General features: G+C 37.4%; 1 protein-coding gene across 1 annotated transcript; it reads left to right on the plus strand.

The window, feature by feature from the left end:
* The first annotated feature begins 4,946 nt into the window (after nt 1–4,946).
* Nucleotides 4,947–19,469, plus strand: LOC139744241 (transient receptor potential cation channel subfamily V member 6-like). Its single transcript, XM_071654684.1, has 14 exons — nt 4,947–5,249; nt 6,252–6,489; nt 6,897–7,246; nt 7,715–7,940; nt 9,222–9,337; nt 10,785–10,898; nt 12,244–12,354; nt 13,664–13,815; nt 13,990–14,099; nt 15,741–15,844; nt 16,267–16,428; nt 16,652–16,794; nt 17,520–17,715; nt 19,299–19,469. The coding sequence occupies exons 1-14, from the start codon at nt 4,947–4,949 to the stop codon at nt 19,467–19,469; spliced, it is 2,496 nt and encodes an 831-aa protein (XP_071510785.1).
* Nucleotides 19,470–21,008: the final 1,539 nt, after the last annotated feature.

Here is a 21,008-nt window from a genome sequence, read left to right on the forward strand (position 1 = left end):
TGTTGAGATCACCTCAAATGATCTCTCAAACTTGTCTATTGCAGCCACCCAAGGGGGATGAAAAACAGTGACTGTTGTAGACAGGTGGCTGCTATAGACAGGGTCTTTAACATGGCTTTTCTGGGAGAGGGGGAAAGGATTTTTTTGAGTATAGGCAGGAATCTGCGAAGGTAGATTATGACTGTACATTGTAGGTGGTATACTACTACCAAAATATCTTTAACATTACATTTTGTGTTTTTGTTGACAATGATTAGCAAAGTCCTGCAAGCTCTTTCCCCTGACAAGTTATCACCAGGTAACAATTAATTTATACTCATAGGATATATCTTACTCTATGTACAGAATAATGTCAAAATACTGTACAGTGTTTTTATATCATGTATAATACAATGTACAAATATGTAGAAGATAGTGTTCAAAGAGACTTGTGAGGTGGTTTCATTATCTCTACCAAATTAGATGTGGGATTGCAACCAGAAAAAATAAACTCTATTAAAGTACTTGTATTTTAGTTCCAATTTTTAGATCTAGGCTGTTCTGCTTGAAGAGTGGATTACGTGTATGACAAAGCAGTGTTTTATGTGCATGAAAACAAGTTTGTTTGCAATATTATGCTTGTGTATTATAGAAATTTGTGTTATGTCCCAAGAAAAATAAAGATTTGAATCAGTTACATACAGCAAGTACTGTGTGTACTCTGTATGTTGGTATGTTGGTATGTTGGATTTCATTTACCCCACAAATTCAATGTTATGCTCCATTATTGGCAAGTCTTATATCACATTGGTACCCTGCATTTGTGCTGTTGAACAACATCGATTGAAGCTGATACCAGTAAAGGAGGAATTGTATAGTATGCATTTCGATTGATTCTATATTAGAGATACCTTGTATTTTATGTACAAATAATGGTATCAGTGGTATTTTGAATAAAAAAAGAATAAGATATATACATTCATATATACACAGCTGTATATATATATATATATATATATACTGTATATCTCAGTTCACAAAACTTATATGACTTAAATTCCTATCTAAATGAGCAGTAGGCCTATATTCTTGTATTTTTTTGTTTCAACACCTTAAGATTTTTACTGTATATTATTGCATGTGAATAATGTATGTTTCTTAAGGTTTGTGTTTGTTGAAAGGGATAGATTATGACTATTTTATACACTAGAATGTCTGATAATCCATGTCGTACATACAATTACCATAACTTTAAATCACTGCGATCCCCCCACCCCCACCCCCAGTCATTGCATATATCCAGTTTAGGTGGCTAATTATAATAATAATTGATATGATTTATATAGCGCCAAATCCACTCTGCAGAGTGCTCTAGGCGCTACTATCTTTAAAACCTCAAACAGACTAATGTTTGCACCTACATTGTAACAATCTTTAGTGCTTGCATGAAGATTGAACACTTGTAAGCAAGATCTCATCAACAGAGCCCAAAGTACTGTATTATTACATATCCAGGGCTCAACAAGCATTTAACTTTTGTTTGGTACCCTGTTTAGGCCGCTAAAATCTTAAAATCTTAAATATTGGTAGCGAGAAAAGGGACATATGTATAAGTAGTGGCCTGAAATAAAAGTCAAAGTATGCAACAACCTATTTTGAATCTTAGTTGCCCAATTGAGCTACCAAAAGATAAATTTGGTGGCTCGACATCAATTTTAAAGGTCCTGTTTACCTTTGGGAGCAGTGATTCAAAAAATGTTCAAGATATCACATTTGATGCATATGTGTGGGTCTGTTATGTTCACATAACATGCTACCATATGGAAATTTCGTAATATAGCCTACAATGGAAAATATTTAGGAGATATCAGTATTTTTCTGAATAAACCATAAAACATATTTATTTGTTCAAATTTTGTGTATTTAACAATACTCAACCATCGATTTAACAGTTTAAAATTTTTACAGTGGGTGCTTCTCTCCCTTGATTTAGAACTATTTTAAAGCACTAATGATGGGTTTTTGTTTCACCTGCAAATTACAATTTCTTTAAGTGACCCTGGGCCACTGGGCCATTGCTAATGTCAAGGCTGGCATGCCACAGTGGTAGGTGTGTAGGTGTGTATATGACCATACGTAAGGGCATTACACTGTACACACTCAAGGTTACATTTAGCATTGTGTATCAATATTGCACACATGCATGCACGTGTTTAGACACATGCACCGTTCTGTTCATCTTTATACACGAGCTCATAAATTATTGAAAAACAAACTGTGGAAGAAAGTGTGGCTTTGATCTACAGAAAGACACTCTATGCCAGCTTATCAATTGTACACATAGAAATATTTATATCAATTTGTGAAGAAGAGTATACATGTACCCCTAGAACACCAAACAAAAGTAATGAAAATAGTCTCACACAGAGTTGCATTATCGACATGAAGCAAAGTAATTTTTTTCTCAATAAACATTTACTTGAAAATAATAATAGTCGTGGATATTTTCTGTAAATGAAGATTGCAAAATTAATTTTCTTTGTCACTGATGCATAACTGCCGATTAGAGACAGATGCCCTTGAGGCGATCTCTGCGTCATGCTGCCTCAGAGCTACGTAGGCTAGAGATCAATGGTGTAGGGTCTGATGAGAATAGAGCAATTAAGCAGAACAGACTCAATCTATACAGTGTGAGGCTTGCATGTGCATGGCTTATAGTTGCCATGGTAACCACCATGCTGTGCAGGTGTGTTGATAGGTTGTGTGTGCTGCTCTATGATATGAATGGTCGAAGCATGTGAGATACAATGTAAAACAGAAAGAGATATTATGAGAAAATAACTGGTAATATATATCACATAATGCTGTAGGGGCCTGTACTAGTTGTACAAATGTACGTAGTTGAAATCACTGCACATTTTGCTGCTTCCACCCTGATTATCTTTTCTTTGCTGTGGATTTCATGCAAGTTAAAAACACATCCAAGGCCTTGAACAGCTTGTGTTGCCATGCTGCATCCTCGATACTATTCAATCTTATGGTATTATTGTGTGCCTCCCTGTGTGGAGTAACCTCCCCAAATGTATATACATGTAGTCCACACATGTGTAGGTTGAAAGTTGATACAAAAGGCACCAGAATACTAATAGTATAAATGTATGCAGCCATTCCATGCTGTTTATCACACTGATGACCTTCCAAAGTGAAAGAAGCTTTTGACAGTATGCAATGCAATTTCGGAATGCAACTATTGTTCATGAACAATAGCTCTACCTACAATTGTATAGTGGCAGGCTGTTCCTTATTCCTTGACAGCAACTGTGCTCTAGGGTACCATTCACTGACTGTGGCATGTCAATGGCTCGGACTGAATACAATGTACGTACAATGTACAAACCCCGCAGCAATTCACTTCAAGTATAGAGAGGGACTCCCATGAGTTTAGATCTGTGAGTGTACATTTTTTGTATGCAGTACAAACTGTGATTCTAACTTGGTTACAGAATATGAATGGTAATTGGTATGGAATTTGACGTACACTAGTTGTAGAATCTCATGGATTCACATATCAGTGACAACATTCCTGGATCATTCGTTTGCCATCACAAACTCATCATTGAGTGTAAGAGATTTGTTAAATATTAAGAATAGAAAATGCCATTGTAAATATTCATGTGGAGAAGGTTGCCATATAAATCCTTCAATGCTTTTACAAAAAGGACTAATCAAAGTTTTATTCTCATATAGCATGTGTTTTCATTATCATTTACTCAGCAGTCCAGAGAAGGGTCTAGGGCAATGGCCCCCAAGGCAATTACCTCAGTGTGGGTTGACTTTGTTGAATTATAAAAGGCATCTTGTGTGGAATGTATACAAATTGTAGGTCCTGTCAAAGAAAACACATACATAAGAGGAACTGCATCCTTGTTGCCATCTACATGGCTGTATAGTGCATTGTATGTTCTGTGACTGTATGCTGATAATTTAAGGCAAGATCTTCCTCAAACTTAAATTATGGTAGTACCAGAGTACAGTACTTGTAAATCATCAATGTTGTGATCACCATTTAAGTTGATGCTTTGTTAATACATTGATTGTGATTTCAAGTTAGGGGCTAGTGCTACAGGGCTAGCCATCTCAGCATTAGCACCGGCCATAAAACCGAACTTGAAATCAGTCGATTGAGGCTGACCTCAAAGTTATGACGTATTTCCGGTTGCTGGTGCTAGGCTCGGTGTTGAATGTTGTCTGCTGAACAGAGCTCTAGCACCGTTTGTGTTGGCGACTTACGCACTTTTTCTCCGTTGATTAACACAAGCCCCTTGGGATTATCATTATCATCTTTGTCATTTCAAGTTCGTTGCTGGTATGAGCATTGCTGTGCGAGACCCACATTTACGTTCATATGAGAATGTAGTCCAGATTCATATCTTTCACATACACAGTAAGCTAACGTTCAACATGTGTTCTTCATGGAGACATAGCTCAATGGCTAAAGGCCCATTTACACTGAGCATGGTATATTGGCATTAGTCCGGTTTTTTGCTATGGTGCGCCAAAAGGAACCATGTCTGGTTCTGTGATCACTTCCTTGCTAATAATTTTGTTACAAAATTCATCTTCAACTGGCGATTTGTTGGTCTAGATTTTGACATAAGAATTATATTTTGGGTGATTTTGTACCGAATTAATGATTTTCATTTTAGATAGAACCAAGCATGATTCATTTTTTTCATTTCATTTCATTTATTTCCACATTGAAAACAGTCATTACAGTTTCAAGTCATAGTATAAACATATTCATTATGGGAACCAATTAAATGTACTTGTTTTAGTTTGTTTGAACAATGATTGTCCCCAGCAACCATTGTCTATGACAAATTGAGTATTCTTCGATGATTTTCTTATCTCACAAACATCTGACCAGGGCAACATTTTGTGTGTGACATCCTGAGCAAGCCAACTCCATGTTGCGCCGCTTCAGGACAGCGCTCCTGGGAGCTCTCAAGACCACGGACCCGGACGCTGAGTGGCGCAAACAAAATGAGGCTGCAGAGGAGAACCCCATGTACCAGCTGCTCTACCTCAATGGTGGGGGCGTCCTGGTCACAACCTACCAGAAGATGCGGGAGGGGCGACTATCAGTTGAGGACTTCCGAGATTTTATCGTCCAGCAGGTGGGAAAGATGCTGTATGATGGCGGGCGTGGTCGATCCATCAGCCAAGAGGAGTTTGCTCGATACAAGTGGGGGGTCCTTGAAGGAAACAAGGTAAAGGAAAAGTGGATGCACTGTTTACTTCTTGTTCTGACTCTCTCTGTACCCAGTGCAAAATTCTCTTGGTACTCTGAGATTGTGAAGAAAAACCTGTGAGGATTTTATTTCTGCGTGCTTAACTTTATCTTGTGTTTACCAGTAACCTAATGTAGAGAAAGCAGATTTTCAATGACACATGGGTATTTCACTTCTGTGGATAAGCAAGCCATATTGGCATCACGGTTCATCCTGTCCTTCATCATGACTTGTTGAATTGCCTGGTCCTGATTTTACATGAAGACCAGATTATTTGTGTTAAAGGGATCGTACAGTTTTGGTTGAGACCTAATTTCAGGTTTCTTACATTTTGGTGAGATAATGAGAAACCTCTTTTGAAATATTAAAGAGCATGTAATTCTATGAGGAATTCAACGTTTATTTGATGAAAATTGGTTTTGAAATGGCTGAGATATCCAAAAAAAAAATTCTAATAAAGTGTGGGACCCACACTTTATTAGGATCGCTTTGTTTTACTTTGTTTTTGGATGTTGCAGTCATTCCAAACCCGATTTTAATCAAATAAACTTTGAATTCCTCTTAAAATGGTATGCTCTGTACTATATCATAAGTGTTTGCTTGGTATCTCGCAAAAAGTTAAAAGCCCAATTCTCATCTCCACCAATACTGTACCATCCCTTTAAAGAAAAAAGTTCATTCATCTTAAACTCAAATGATAATTGTATGGTCCTAGCTCATATGAACTGGTGTATGCAAGTATCTTGGGGACTCCTATTTGTATGCTCCATTCTGCCACTTTCTGAGACTGGTAGAGACACCATTTCCAGGGATTTATACCTGTATCGCTAGTAGCAGTTTGCGGGCATGCATTGTATTCACTTTGACCGCTGCATCTCAAATTTACAAGTGATTATAAAATGAAAAAAAAAAATTAAAGGGGAAGAGGCTTACTGTCCTTCTTAGGTTGATTACTCTCATTCGTTTCTATCTTCTACCCAGAGCTCAATAAATGACCAGGATTTGATGGAGAACTTCAAGAACTACCAGGATGGAGCCATCAACAAGTTTGAGGAGCATGAGTTGTGCTTTGATCTCTACCAAAGAGGAGCCATTGGGGAAACCATTCTCCATCTGTGTTATTTGAATGACACACCCATGCACAGTGAGATTGCCCGACACCTGTTAGAACTCTACCCAAACCTGGTTTTAGATGTCTATGAAGGTAGTGACTTTTACGGTGAGTTTTGTGTACTACATTTACATTCCTGTATCTTTTCCTTCTCTGTCCCCTTTAAATCATAGTTTGAAGAACTTTTTTTTTTGTTCACAGTTAATCTAAATCAATTGAATGATTTTCAAATTTTGCTCCATTTTCTACAAAAGCTCACTGCTTGTTTGTGACTGCTGATTTACTCAAATCAATTTTTTTGTTTCAATGTTTCATCAGTCACCAGGCCCATATCATTTCCTAAAACATGATTATATGAGCAAGTACGAATATGATTTGTTTTTTCATTGGTCTTTAAATTCAAAATATGCGTACCTCTGCCTAAGATGCTTGGCTGCATATTTTTTGTCTTGAATACACACAGAATGGAGTCATCACGACATAATGATGTCACATATTTAATTGTTTTATGATAGGAGAGAGCGCATTACATCTTGCCATTGTCAACAATGATGTGAAGTCAGTCAAGCTGCTGGTTGGGAGGTACAGAGCACGGCTTGACCAGAGAGCACGAGGGCGCTTCTTTCGCCCAGATGACCTGAAGGAGCGGAAATACATAGGCCATACCAAGTCCCGCTACGAGGGTCCGGCATACCTTGGGGAATACCCACTGGCATTCTGTGCCAGTTTTGGTCGCATTGAACTCTATGACTATCTCATTGATCAGTCACTAAGGCGCAAACCAGGCGAGGGCAGGTGTCATCCAAACGCCAAAGATTCCTTTGGGAATACTATCATTCACATGGCCATCATTCATAACCAGAAGGTATGTTGAGAGGTAATAGTTGTGGAAAGTATTCCAAGCTGTCATGCCTTTCTGGAGGCAAGGAGCTCATGGATGTAAGATTGGTGTTGATATTTAATATCTTTTACTTGATATTCTGCCAATCTATTCATCGATGAAGTTATATAATGCAAATTCATGCTTCAGGAGGATGATTAGATGATTGGGATAAACATTGTGCAACATGACAAAAGGTTAAAGAAATGAAGGAGGGGTTATTCTTAATGACAAATTAAATGAACAAGAATACTCACCTATACCAAAGAAAAAATGATTTAATTGATTTTTTTTTACTAGGTTTAGTAGGCTTGATTACCAGAGTGACTCAAAGTTATGCAGTAGATATTTTGTCCTGAAAAGCATCTTTAATAAGTAAAATGCTATTATACCCTATCCCCGGCAGACATGAGGTGTATGTTAATATAAGCTGACTTATATCTCTCCAAACAGCTGATGTTCTATCATGCAATCCATCACAACAAGATGCCGGCTTCCTACACCATTCGCAATGCAGCGGGACTAACACCACTTCAGCTGTCCTTCCGTCTAGGCAGGGAAGAGCTCTTTGCAGCTCTCCTGGACCTCTCCAGTGATACTCAGTGGACGTATGGGAAGGTGGCCTACGTGGCATATCCACTATCCCTGTTAGATTCCATTGATGAGAACGGGAAAGTCAGTAAGTATTTACACTCTGTGTTTGTTTTGAATTTTTTCTACCAAACTTGTGAAAATCTATCTAAACAGTCTTTTTATACGGATTAATTATGGAAGATGGTGTGATTTACAGTACTAGCCAAGATAGTGTGTTATATTTTGAAAACACAGAAATTGCACTTGATCTGGGAGCACAAATGTACTGATCATTAAAAAGTGTGGAGTTGTCCCTTTATGGCACAGTTAAGTTATATAAAACTAATATATGCTTTTAATGTGTTAAGTGTCAAACTATTTGAGGTTACTGCAGAAACTCGTTTTATGACTGAGCTGAGAAGTATATGACATGTCTTTAGAGATTGTTGAGCATGTTACAAGACTTTGTGCCTGGTAGGACAGTAGTCTTATCAAATTTAATCTCCAAGAAGTATCTCAATTGCAACCCAAAGTGTGCATCACACAAAATTTTCAGCTACATGTCAACACTGAACAGTAGATATGATTGAGTCAACAATCACTATTTGTACACACTGCAGTAAATATTGTATTGACAAGTCATAGAGCAATACTTTCCAGATGGTAATAACAGTCCATTATGAAAGTGATCTAAGTACTTGTCATTACATTATTGACCTATTGATAAGATTTGATTGATTTAGTCTGTATCTGTGTATGTGTGTGATTACTGTGTTTATGGTCTTCATCAAGCTACAACCTCGTATTGACAGTGCCTTGCTCTGATTACAGAGGAGTTAAACCATGCATAGGTCTTTTCACAGGAAATTACGAAACTTGTGCTGTCTTCATATTCTTGCATTTAATTAAAGTGGCTTGATGATTATGTCAGTGTGTTTATTGTCGACAAACTCACAAGCAAGGCAAGGTAATAATCATTCAAGAAAATTCAATGGATGACCACCATCTATACAATTATAGTTGGACTGTCAGGTATGACCAAATAGATGCCAAACCCGTCAGAATCACTGATCATGATTAAACACAAAGAAGTCAAAACAATTTCCAGAATAGACAACCAATCTTCATGACTGTGGTTTTGGTGCCATGGAAACATCTTCATAAAAGCTAATATTGCAGTATCTGCTAGATATCTCCATCCCCCACCCCCTGCTGCCCCCCCCCCCCCCCAAAAAAAGAGAGATGGTAAGAATACCCCACTAGTTTTGTTGTGTTCTTTGATTAAATTGGGAACACTGAAAAAATGGCAAAAGGACAAATAAAAAAGCAGTTTCAGAACTTCAGTTGCCTAATCTTTTTCAAAATTATTTATATGATACCATTGTAGATGATGACTCAGCACTGAGTGTGATTGTTGAGAATGAAAGTATTCACCATCTCAAGATGTTGGAGGGTCAGGTCATCAGTGAGCTTCTAGAGGTCAAGTGGAAGAAATACTGTAAGGTAGGTCATCTCTCTACGTTTTAGTCTATGTCTTAATTGCTATACAGCAGTAGATACAAACGGTATGGATCACTGGACAGGTGCTGTTGGACTACATATCAAGTTTATTATCATATCTTTGTAACGTTCCCAGGAATGTAAGTTGATACTGAGATTATATCTGACCTTACAGAATGGCAAGAACAAAGAGATTGAATTGTATATTTCTTGTCCATTGATTCTGTGCTCTTGCATCTGTGTTGATGAATCTATTCTTGTTTTGTCAACTGTAGCCAAGTCTACAAGGTAATTTCTCTCTAAAAAAGTAATAAATCAAAATAAATAGATTAATAATAATCAGCTCAAATGAAAGCTAGCATGACTTTGAATTAAGTGCTGTAAAAGTGGATATTTTTCTGAAAGTAGTTTTTCATGCTCTGCCGAGGAAGATGAATTTTGTGGTTTTTCTTTATTCCGCTGGAGCAAGATGTTACACAGTGATACTTATAAACAAGCAAGGTATTCGCATGCTTTTACTTTCCTGCTAGTTTCTGGTCATGCAATTTTGCGAAAAAATTTCCACTGTACAGTAGTCTAGGATTAAATATAATTCTAAGTTTCCTTGTCAAAAACTTGTGTTATTAATAGATTATATAAGCAAATTGACAATTGCAAATTCCCCCCTCAATTTTAATGTTGAAATATGTCAGATGTTGTTTACATGCAGAGCTCTTGCTTGAGGGATGAATAATATATTAAAAAATATATATATGTTAAAGGACAAGTTCACCTTCATAGACATGTGGGTTGAGTGAATGCAGCAATATTAGTAGAACACATCAGTGAGAGTTTGAGCAAAATCGGACAATCCGTTCAAAAGTTATGAATTTTTGAAGTTTCTGCTCAGTTACGGCTGGATGAGAAGACTACTATAGCTTGTGATGTCATATGAGTACAACTATATAAAGAAAGAATAGAGAAAATTCAACATATTTTCACTTTTCTCGCATAACAAAAGAACACTTGACTTCTCTCTTTCAGAAGGCAGGGGGAATAATATTACCCTTAACATATGTCAGTAACAAGTCGAAGAAATGTGCACTTTATTTAAAGAGTAAAGTTTTGTGAAATGCTCTTTTTATTTTCTTTATATGGTTGTACGCATATGACATCATACACTGTAGTAGTCTTCTCATCCAGCAGTGACTACGCAGATACTTCAAAAATTGATAACTTTTGAACGGATTGTCCGATTTTCCCCAAACTTTCACTGATGTGTTCTACTAATATTGCTGCATTCACCCAATCCGCATGTATATAAAGGTGGACTTGTCCTTTAAGTCACATCTGTATGTTCAAAAAAGCACTCTTAAAACCAGAATGAAGGAAAAAAATTTCATTAAAGCCAAGTTACCTGAATCTTAAAATGAAGAATTGGTTACTTCATCCCACCCCCACCAACACACAGGCTCAGTTTTTGTTCAAGCAGTTCTGGGCCATGCTTCATCTAAGTCTGCTGTTCATCGCTGTTCTCCTCAGACCACCTGATGGTTTCATGACTGGCAGTGACCCAACGTCAAAGGTTAGTGTCACATGACTTGCTTGCACCTGTAAATATTAACCCATAGTGACATGAAATGAGAATAAGAATTTAGAAGAAATTGTGTGAATAGATTTAATGCTTTTCTTGTGTGTTTTTTTTTTTAATCAGAATAAACTAACATGTTTCACTGCAATCCTGTGATTTGAAAGGAGAGTTCTGCTCAAAATATGCTCATAGATTTGACCAGAGAGGTGGAGTTTCATATCCAGTTAAATAATGTCTTTTTTTTTTTATTTATTCTCTCTAGGTTTAAAGGGAAGGTAAACCCAAAGAACAATGTGGAGTGAGTGAAAGCAGCAACATTAGTAGAACACATCAGTGAAAGTTTGAGGAAAATCGGACAATCGATTCAAAAGTTATGAATTTTTAAAGTTTTGGTGTTGGAACCGCTGGATGAGGAGACTACTAGAGGATATGACGTATGAGTGGACAACAATACAAAGAAACTATAAAGGAAATTCAACAAAAATTCACTTTTCTAGAATTATGAAAGAGCAATGGACCAACCGCTTTCAGAAAGCAGGAAGAATAATTGCTACCCTTAACATATGTCAATATCAAGTTGATGGAATTTGTAATTTTCATGAAAAATGGATTTTTGCAGAATTTTCTTTATATTTTCTTGGTATTGTTGTCCACTCATACGTCATAACCTCTAGTAGTCTCCTCATCCAGCAGTTCCGACATCAAAACTTTAAAAATTCATAACTTTTGCATCGATTGTCCGATTTTCCTCAAACTTTCACTGATGTGTTCTACTAATGTTGCTGCTTTCACTCAATCCACATTGCTCTTAGGGTTTACCTTCCCTTTAATGTAAGGCATGTCCAGCTTACAAATAGGATGCATTTTGTCCCTGAATTCACTTTTATCAACCACACCCTATTTGGTCGTGTCTAGCTGGTATTTTATATTTTTGATAAACTTTTTCTATGTATTTCGATATCTTTGGTACAACAAAGAGGCATTACTTGGGAAGGTTCATTCCATGTATAGACACACAATGCAGTGGTGCAATAATGGAGGAAATATTGGTCTGAGCCAAACTTGACAAGATGAATGAGAAAGAACGGCTAACGCCCACATGTATGATGGAAGCAGAGTGTGCTACAATGATTTTGTATCCTTGATTTGACTCTTGCTACCAGATGCTATTACGACTTTAAAAATTTTATTGCTTTAAAGACATAGATATGAGTTACGTTAATGTGATTTGATAGAATAAAACAAACAAACACACCCTTTAATACCTGGACTGAAGGACAAAGGCAGTAACATTTTATGACTCATTTCTATCCCCCCCCCCCCCCCCTTCCCATGCCAGGCTCGCTATGTTAGTGAAGTTTGTGTCCTGATTGGCTGTGTGGCAAAAACCATCACAGAGCTTCTGGAGGTCAAGTCAAGGGGATCGATAGTAGATTATCTCAAGAGTTTGGTAAGTGTGACCAGAAATGCATTCACATTTTGATATATGTGTAACGAAGAAAGTATGATTATCTATGTATGAATTAGTATGTATTTAAGTTGTATGTATTTGGAATTATACAACGTCCAAGTAGATCCCTGTAATTTGATTGAAGGATTGTTGGTGACATGATATTCAATAAGTACTCCATTCAACGCGCCGTGCAATTTTGGTTCTATTTTTGCGTGCAACTTGGTTCGATTTTTTTCGTTCTATTCCACGGTTCGAGAAATTGTACGGTACTGCATGTACTGTGTGTTGCATATTGAGGATCGCATGCAGCTAGCGCAGTGTACGTGTGCGGTACATGCATGCGCGTACGTAGGCCTACTTAGTTCTATTGTACGTGTATGAGCGCTAGTATAGCTGTGACCTGTATCTACACTGATTGCACAAGCCAGAAAGAGAATCGCAGTTGATCCACATGTGAGTATGGCTATATTTTTCATACATATATAGACTTTTAGGCCTACTTAGACCTACCCAACAATCCTCCAACCAAAAAGATCTACTTGGACGTTGTATAAATCAAATAGTGTATGGTCTTTACTCGTGCAATGGAACGAGATTTCGCACTCGGTGAAAGATGAGGCGCTCTATTCAACTCGGCTTCGCCTCGTTGAATAGAGCGCCTCTATCTTTCATCTCGTGCGAAATCTCGTACCATTGCACTCGTGACCATTCACTATTTGTATAATATTTCATATTCAGTTTTTAAGTAATGAAAAAATGAAGCAAATGAACTGAGAGAATGTTGCCTCTGTAGAATATATCTGTTATTTCTATTCCCAGTGCTTCCATGGCTTATTGCTGGGAATTGCAGACTTTATATTGTCCCTTATCTTTTCAGAAGAGATATCCTACATGACTCATAGGTTGATTAAAGTATTCATGTTCTTAATACTAATGTGAGGTCTTCTGATAATGTTCATCTGAAGAGTACTATGTCTGTATCTCTGTCTTTGTCTCTTTAGATACAGCTGACTCCAGTTACAACAAAGTCCTCGGGACTGGCAGTTTTCTTTTGTTCTATTGAAATTCTGTTGTAGGCAAATAATATGAAGATTTGTAGATGATGGTTTTAGGACCTTCACTTTTTACTTCATTGTAACAAATTTTTGTTATAACCATGTTCTTTATAACAGGAGTGCACTGCACTATATCAAAACATAAAGTCTACTACTTGTCTTCTGTGAATCAGTAGTTACCAAGAGACACTCAGTGGCAACACAACGAATGATGTCTTAAAGTCTTTCTCTTGCTCTATCTGTGTCTGTAGCTGGACTTCCCAACAAAAGCTCTCTTCATGATCTCCATCTTCCTGCTCTTTGCCTGTATTCCTGTACGGTTAATGGGCCTCGAGAGAGCTGAGAACTATCTGGTCATGATCATCGTCCCACTCTCATGGTCCTACCTCCTCTTCTTCTTCAGGTGAGAGTTGCAATGTTTACTTTTTCTCAGCACAGTAATCAACAGATATTCTACCCAGTATGTGATGTATTGCTGCTGGTTATTGCCATAGACAAAGAAATTCAGGACTGTTTGTGCAATATTAATGTAATTTTGGACTTTTGCTATTTCATTTTGTCTTTGAAACCTTTGCAGGGGCTACCCAAGTCTAGGACCCATGGTAGTAGTCTTTTTCAAGATGTTAGGAGGAGATCTTTTCCGTTTCTCTGTTATCTACTTCATCATCTTAGCAGTGTTTGCTCAAGGTAGGTATTACTCACAAAAATATAAAAAATTCTTTTCTCTAACAGCCCACTGTCACACACAACATTGTTACATATCACATTCTCACAACCCACTATCTTTCATGACACAGTTACATCTCATACTCTTTACAGTCAACTGTTGTACACTAGGCATACACTGTTGCATCTCAAACTCTGACTTATCACATTTCTATGTTTACATTGTCACATCAAGCTACTGTAAAGCATAAGTCAAACTCTGACAAATTTCTGTTTTGGAACTTTGCTAGTTGGAAATGATAGGATTCGAATGACAAATGTAGTGAAACATAACCAATTGTGACTCGTCATGTCAAAAGCAGTCACAAGTCGGATTCTTCGAAGTTTCTGTTAACAAGATATCTAGTTAGTCCAGTATCTAAGCTTTAATTTGATGTATGATTTATTTATTAAAAGATGGGCTTTACAACCAGAGATATTTCAAATCGAATGCGGCAAACACGGGAAATTTGTAACAACAGAATGCAGAGGAAATCGCTATCAAAGTTTGCTCTCTGTTTCTTTTTTATTCCAAGATTGTGCGCCATACGGGATGGAAAATATTGGGTACATAAACTACTTAGCAACAATAAGTTTCGCTAAACCATTACTTATGAAAATTCACGCAATGCATTACAGTTCATATGACTTTATAGTCATTCAATTTCGCAAAGATTAAAGCAGGATTTCTGTCTTAATTAGCCTTAGAAAACAAGGGGTTTCTCAAGCAGCTTACGGCACATGTTATTTTGCTTGAAAGTATTGGACTTGGTATCCAATGTATGGGTATAACACAGGGTACAACAGGGGCTGCATTTGTTGGAAAAGCACAAAAGCCACGCCATGCAGAACTATTGGCCAAGCGAGTAGGGGGCACCTGTCAATCACCAGTAGGGACCACAACCAACTACAGGATTTCGTCCAGTCAGCCAACTGGGCGCACGCTATCTACTGTTTGCTTCAACTACGCTGGAGTTTTCTCTTCAGTAGAAACAGTAATGCTCCAAGTTTATGATCGATCGTGCTTTGTAACATGCACTTGGCCAACAGACGACTTCAGTGAAATATGTCATCACCAGCCAATCAGCTTTCAATAGACCAGTTGCTAGGGGGCAGAGCTTGTGAAATCGCCACGCAAAGCCCTTGCCCATAGCTGTGCAGCAAAAAATGACAAGCTGAAAAAAATGTCTCCAAATAATCAAACATTTCACACTTTTCTGGTCTGCGTGACACCTTGAAATTTGAGCTAATGGTAGGCAAAAGCCTAAATTTTCCAATCAGCCCAAAGACAAAATTTTGATTTTTTTTTTATCGGTACCTCAAATAAAATCTGATTTTTCCTGGTTGTGCTGCCAGCGACTTGTGACTGCTTTTGACGTGACAGGTCGCATCTTATGTCATAAGAACGATGAAACTTGTACTTGTGTCACTCTCGTCAATTACTGGTTAGGTAATATTGACATTTTCTTCTAAAGTGGTAGGATACCACAGGATTAGCTGAATGTAATGTGTGCAGTAGTGATATATTTACCTAAAGTGGTAAGACATCACAGGCTCAGCTGAATGTAATGCATGCAGTTAATGTTATACTTACCTTTCTGTTTGCTTGTTTTTTTCTTGCAGCATTTTTCTTCCTGTTCATAGACAGTGGTGCAGAGACCAATTCCTTTAGCACAGTCCCAGAAACATTTATCTCAACCTTCATCATGACTATGGGCGAATTTGAAGTAAGTCTATGAATGCATTGTATTGTGGCAGTTGTGACTAAACAGGCAATGTCACTGCTATTTTTGTTTTCTTTTCAAGTTTTTGGTTGATATATCTAAATAGAAAATCATTGGAAGCAATGTTGAATATTGACCCCCATACTTAGAAATGTACTATAGTTTGTTTAAGTTTCTCACAAAATGCATGTATGTGCACATCTTGTATGCTGTATGACTCATTACTACAAGTGTTCTGCATGTAGATGCAATGCTACTGAATTTATCTAAATTGCCGTTCTCTTAAACTCTGTTGTCAAAAAAACAACATGCCCCCTAGATGTAGTGGGCATTCTGTCATAGGGCATGTTGCAGCCATGTTAGTAAGATGTTTCTGATGATAATCTGTTCTTATTTTGTTTTCCTCTTTCTTTTTCTCCCCACAGTGGACTCGTCTCTACCAGTGTCGCATGCCATGGTTGGCAATAGTTCTCTTCGTCATCTTCATGTGGTTTGTATCAGTTCTCATGCTGAATATGGTCATTGCGATGATGGCTCGGACTTTTGACATCATCGAGGAGAGATCACGCATGGAGTGGAAAAGACAGGTATGAAAAGATATGATCTGAATAAAAAATTAGCTTCAAGAGGCTTTTCAACGTGATTCCAGTCTGACATGTAACCTGTCTTTGAGTTATGCTAGCATCTTTGCAGATGTGTGATACATTCTGTTCTCTTTGTTAATCCACTAAACATTGCAACTGTTACTTCTAGAGAGCTTCCACCCTCCATGACCAGTCCAAAACCTGTATTTATTTTCTCTCCTCTCAGTGGGCTATGATTGTGCTGAACGTAGAACGGTCAATCTTAAGAACAACCCTGGCCAAGCATCGGAAGGAATACTCGGTAAAAATCAAGGTCAAACAGCGAGCAGGAAATATTGAAAGTGAAGAGCTCCCTCAGACTTCAAAGAAGCAGTAAGTACTCTGACCTCCTCTTTCGTATGCTGACCTGGCATGTAGTTATTAGTCTGTTCAGAACAAAGTATTATTGATGCCTTCAGCTTACTGCCATGCATTCTTACATCACTCATATGCACTTTACAGGGCTGGACAAACATTTAGGATGTGGTGATTGGTATTATGTATGATGTAATAGAGAGAAATTCAAATGAGAATAGAAATACATTTGTCATATGAAATATAGAAGAACATGAGGACAGAATGAACAAATATTACCAAAGGAATTGTGGGACCTCTAATGCACCATTGTGTTTGTATTGCTCTTTATTGTGATATCGGTATGATTGTCTCATTTTGATTCTACATTTTGAATGGAATCCCAAATAAATCCTCAGATGAGGAAAAAAATGTATGGTGTAATTGTGCTAAGCATGATGGTTTCTTGTATGCATTTTTGAGGTAATGAGTATGAGAAATGAAAATTTCAATGATTATTTCATTATCATAATCATTATTGTCATTGGTGTGACGATGATGCTGATGATTTACTGTCATTATCATTATCACTGTTTTTATTGCTATTCTTATAAAAGTAATACAATGTATTACAAGTATCTACAGCAACATCACTACATTCATTTTTAACGCTGTCAAGATGAGGATCAATATCATTACAAGATTAGAAATTATTAAAATTTTACTCAGTATTACTTCTGCTATGATCATCATTTTGCCAGTAACAACCGGCCACAGCTGCGCAGGAAGAGCACCATAGAGAATGTAGTAGCGCACAAGTTCAAGCGAGGCACACGTCTCATACACATGGACAGCATTGCCAACATGGTGACCAAGGAGGTGGAGGCTCTCCTTGTTGAGAAGGTGTTGCCTTGTAGCAAGGCTAAGACAAAGAGAGATGTCAAGAAAAGATGGAAGGTCAGTCAATGTTATAACTTTGTATGTTTGTTTGGCTTGACAGCTCAAGACACAGTACATAGGCCTTTGCCAAGATCAATACCGGTACTCCTTAGAAAAAAAAAAATTAATGTTCTCTCTCTTTACAGAGTGATATGTTTTAAAATGTATCAGACATCCAATTACAGTACAAGAGAAGCAATTAAAGAGTTACAAATACTGTGAATGCCCTCAACAATGCACTTTGTCCATTCTGCATGTCTTCTTCTGAATGACAAAAATCTCAACAACAGCAACAACAACAAAAGAAAAGAGTGATTAAATGATACCGGATTCCAGTGGTGAATATCATGAGAGAATAATTGATTAACAACAACAACAACAACAACAACAACAACAACAATTGTGGCTGCTTTCCTCATTTGTTTCCGATTGAAAGAGGAATATATGGAGAGTTCACTATATACAAATAAGAGAATCTTGCTATAGATACTGACTGTTGTTTAAGATATATAATCATGACTTCACTGACTGACAAGTTATTACTAAAGAATCCCTTACATCAGACATTCTGTAACACTTGTTACATGGCTTGGAAAGCATTTTAGAGTTGAAGAGTTTTCCTGTTGCTATAATTTGAGCTATTATTGGCAGTGTTTGGCATTGTATGTGATGCTCACAACAGATTTTACATCTGCTTTGTACTGATAACCACCTGGAGGTATTGTTGGTTGACTGCTCAAGACTAACTCAAGACTCAACACAAAAGAATTGTAGAAGATAACCCCTCTACAGCTCACAATGGATTATTCTATTCTTGTGATCTGTAATCTGTTCCCATACCCTGTCTAAGAGCCTTACAAAAGATGTTTAGTTAGTGCATTGGAAGACAGGATTCAGTCACACTCCCTTGATTTGAATTTGAATAGCCTTCGTGCATGAATGAAACTAGATGGAGGTAATCTAACCCTTTCTGCATGATAAGTGTTGAATGGGAGGGGATGATTAGCTCCTATTTTATGCTCATTCTGTGTACACTTCATGGCATGGACAAATGTCTACAGCATGCAAAATGCAAATTCCTCCTCTATTTCTTTTTTTTCCTGGGGGGTTGAATAGTTCAATTGTTGGTTTTGTGTTTTTTTTTGTGGGTTTTGTGATTTCTGCGGAAGAGTGAAAGTCATTAATTGCTAAAGCTTCATCTTTGCTATTGTTTCCCTGTTTAATATGTTATGTTTCGGTTTTATACTGCTTTCTCTTCTTGGGGCATAGTTTTATTTCATGAATCTTACACCTAACATACATGTACCATGCAGTCCACACCCAAGTGTCAACAGTAGGCATATTTGAATGTCACTGAAATAGCTGTCATTTGTTTGTGTCCAGATGTTAACATCTCTTCATGTCATTTGTATGTATGCCAAACGACTTTTAGGTTGCTTTGTTTTGATTTTTAAGCCTGCAGATTGTGTGAAAGAAGATCTTGACATAGATGGTGCAGATGAGAGTTACATTTATGTCTGAGTACCGGTACTTGAATCTTCCCATCACCTTCCAGATTTTACTTAATGTTTTGAATGAACATTTCTTATTCTCCTTGACAGACTCTGATCAGGAATGTAATCATCCAGCAGAGGTTCGGAGGTCATTCCAGTCCAGCCATCATCCAGAGGCCAAGGAAGTTAGAACCAGTCCACCACCGGGACATCTTGACCATCAGTCAGTCGGTGCCTCTACCACCAATCAGAGAAAACGGCATCATCCCAGACTCATGAGACAAACTCAATCCAGTGTCTGTATGCACTTTCACTGTCATCAGATACTGGTTCATTCCTTTTGGCACTAAATGGTGTCATGTGAAGAGACACTCAGGAACACAGGATCTTGACAGTCATGTGTATAACTAGTGTTTGGCCAATACATTGGACAAGACTGACCAGAGTGTGCTTAAATGGCTGCAATCATCCAGACTGACCATACACACAGATGTTGGGTCATGTGAGGCCAGAACTGGAAAGAGCTGCATGCAGATGATATGTGAAGTAACACGATTCCTGCTGGTCATTGTTTATCCATTATGAGTCTGCCTTGAATCAGAAGTAGATAGTTGCGGATATCGAGAATAATACAGAAGGAGAGAATGTACAATGAGATCCCGCCCTGAGTCAGCTATCAACCAAGGAGAGAGTTTCAGACTCTTGACCCATCAGGAGCAGGATGGTCAGCAGACTTGTAGATTTCATCAAGTGGGATGTGTGTTTGAGAATGAAAAGAGCAGACACATTGCAATATTAATGGTTTGCTTGGATAGGTCTTTCATTATTCCCCCTTTGAGTCTTTCTTCATGTAGCACAAATATTATGTGTAAGTCTATGTGTGCCTCAGTTTACATATGTTCCTTGGAAATTGTCTATTGAGAATACAGTTGTATTACACAACCAAAGCAAGCAAAGTATGTTACACACCATCAAATATCAGTGGTGTTTCTCATTTCAATGCAGCAAAAAAAAAAAAAAAAAAGATGTTTTCTTCGTGAAGCAGTAATAGTTTGTATTATGCAATATTGAAGTTAAATTTGTACTACAGAAAGACATGTTTTTATGACTACTAAGTTAATGGTTTCATGTTTAAGTGTCTGCCAGTTGCCAAGTAGATGTTTGTGGCTTTTGCCAGATATTTCATGGTTAACATGATTTTTATGCCTCCGCCCGAAGGGTGCCAGAGGCATTATTTTTTTTATGCCAATAAATAATGTGATCAACTGTTAACATATCTATAGAGTGAATTCGATAATCAGCCGTAATCAAATAAAGGATCAAGCTCTTTTTGAGTATTGTGAACTGTTTGTAGGAGTAATAAATTCTACAGCAGTAACTAGACTGTGACAAAATATGCCACGTGATCATGAAGTATGATTGGTAAAATTGTACACATGGCTGATAAAGTGTCTTTCACTTTTTTATAAACCTTGTCCCATAGGTCTTTCATGAAATATATTCCCTTTGACAATTATTTTTTAAATCTGTATGCAACAGTTTTTATCATTACAGTGTGTGCGGCACAGTTTAGTGTGCAAACCAAATTTGGCGTGTCCAGAAGTGGCTGAAAATGGTTAATGGCAGGGAATGTCTCAGGGCATAAAATCACCCAATTTAACAGAAATATATTCCCTCCACATGCAAGTTTTCATGATGTGCTTGGCCAACTACAACTCAGGGAGCTATCTGACAAATGTGTTATCTTGTGTTATACTGTATATATATGGAATATTTGCTTGTAGTCATGATCTGTATGATACATGTGAAGTCATTTTA

This window comes from Diadema antillarum, unplaced genomic scaffold (genome assembly GCF_040938485.1).
Source record: "Diadema antillarum isolate AM-2024a unplaced genomic scaffold, OU_Dant_1.0 seq00001148_RagTag, whole genome shotgun sequence".
In the NCBI taxonomy this organism is placed as follows: Eukaryota; Metazoa; Echinodermata; class Echinoidea; order Diadematoida; family Diadematidae; genus Diadema; species Diadema antillarum.

Bases quoted from the DNA above. Each gene is read 5' to 3' on its own strand.
- LOC139744241 (XM_071654684.1), top strand. From the start codon at position 4,947: ATGTTGCGCCGCTTCAGGACAGCGCTCCTGGGAGCTCTCAAGACCACG. The intron at 6,490-6,896 runs GTGAGTTTTGTG...GTTTTATGATAG, and splicing joins TGAAGGTAGTGACTTTTACG to GAGAGAGCGCATTACATCTT. The intron at 16,429-16,651 runs GTATGAAAAGAT...CTCTCCTCTCAG, and splicing joins GCATGGAGTGGAAAAGACAG to TGGGCTATGATTGTGCTGAA.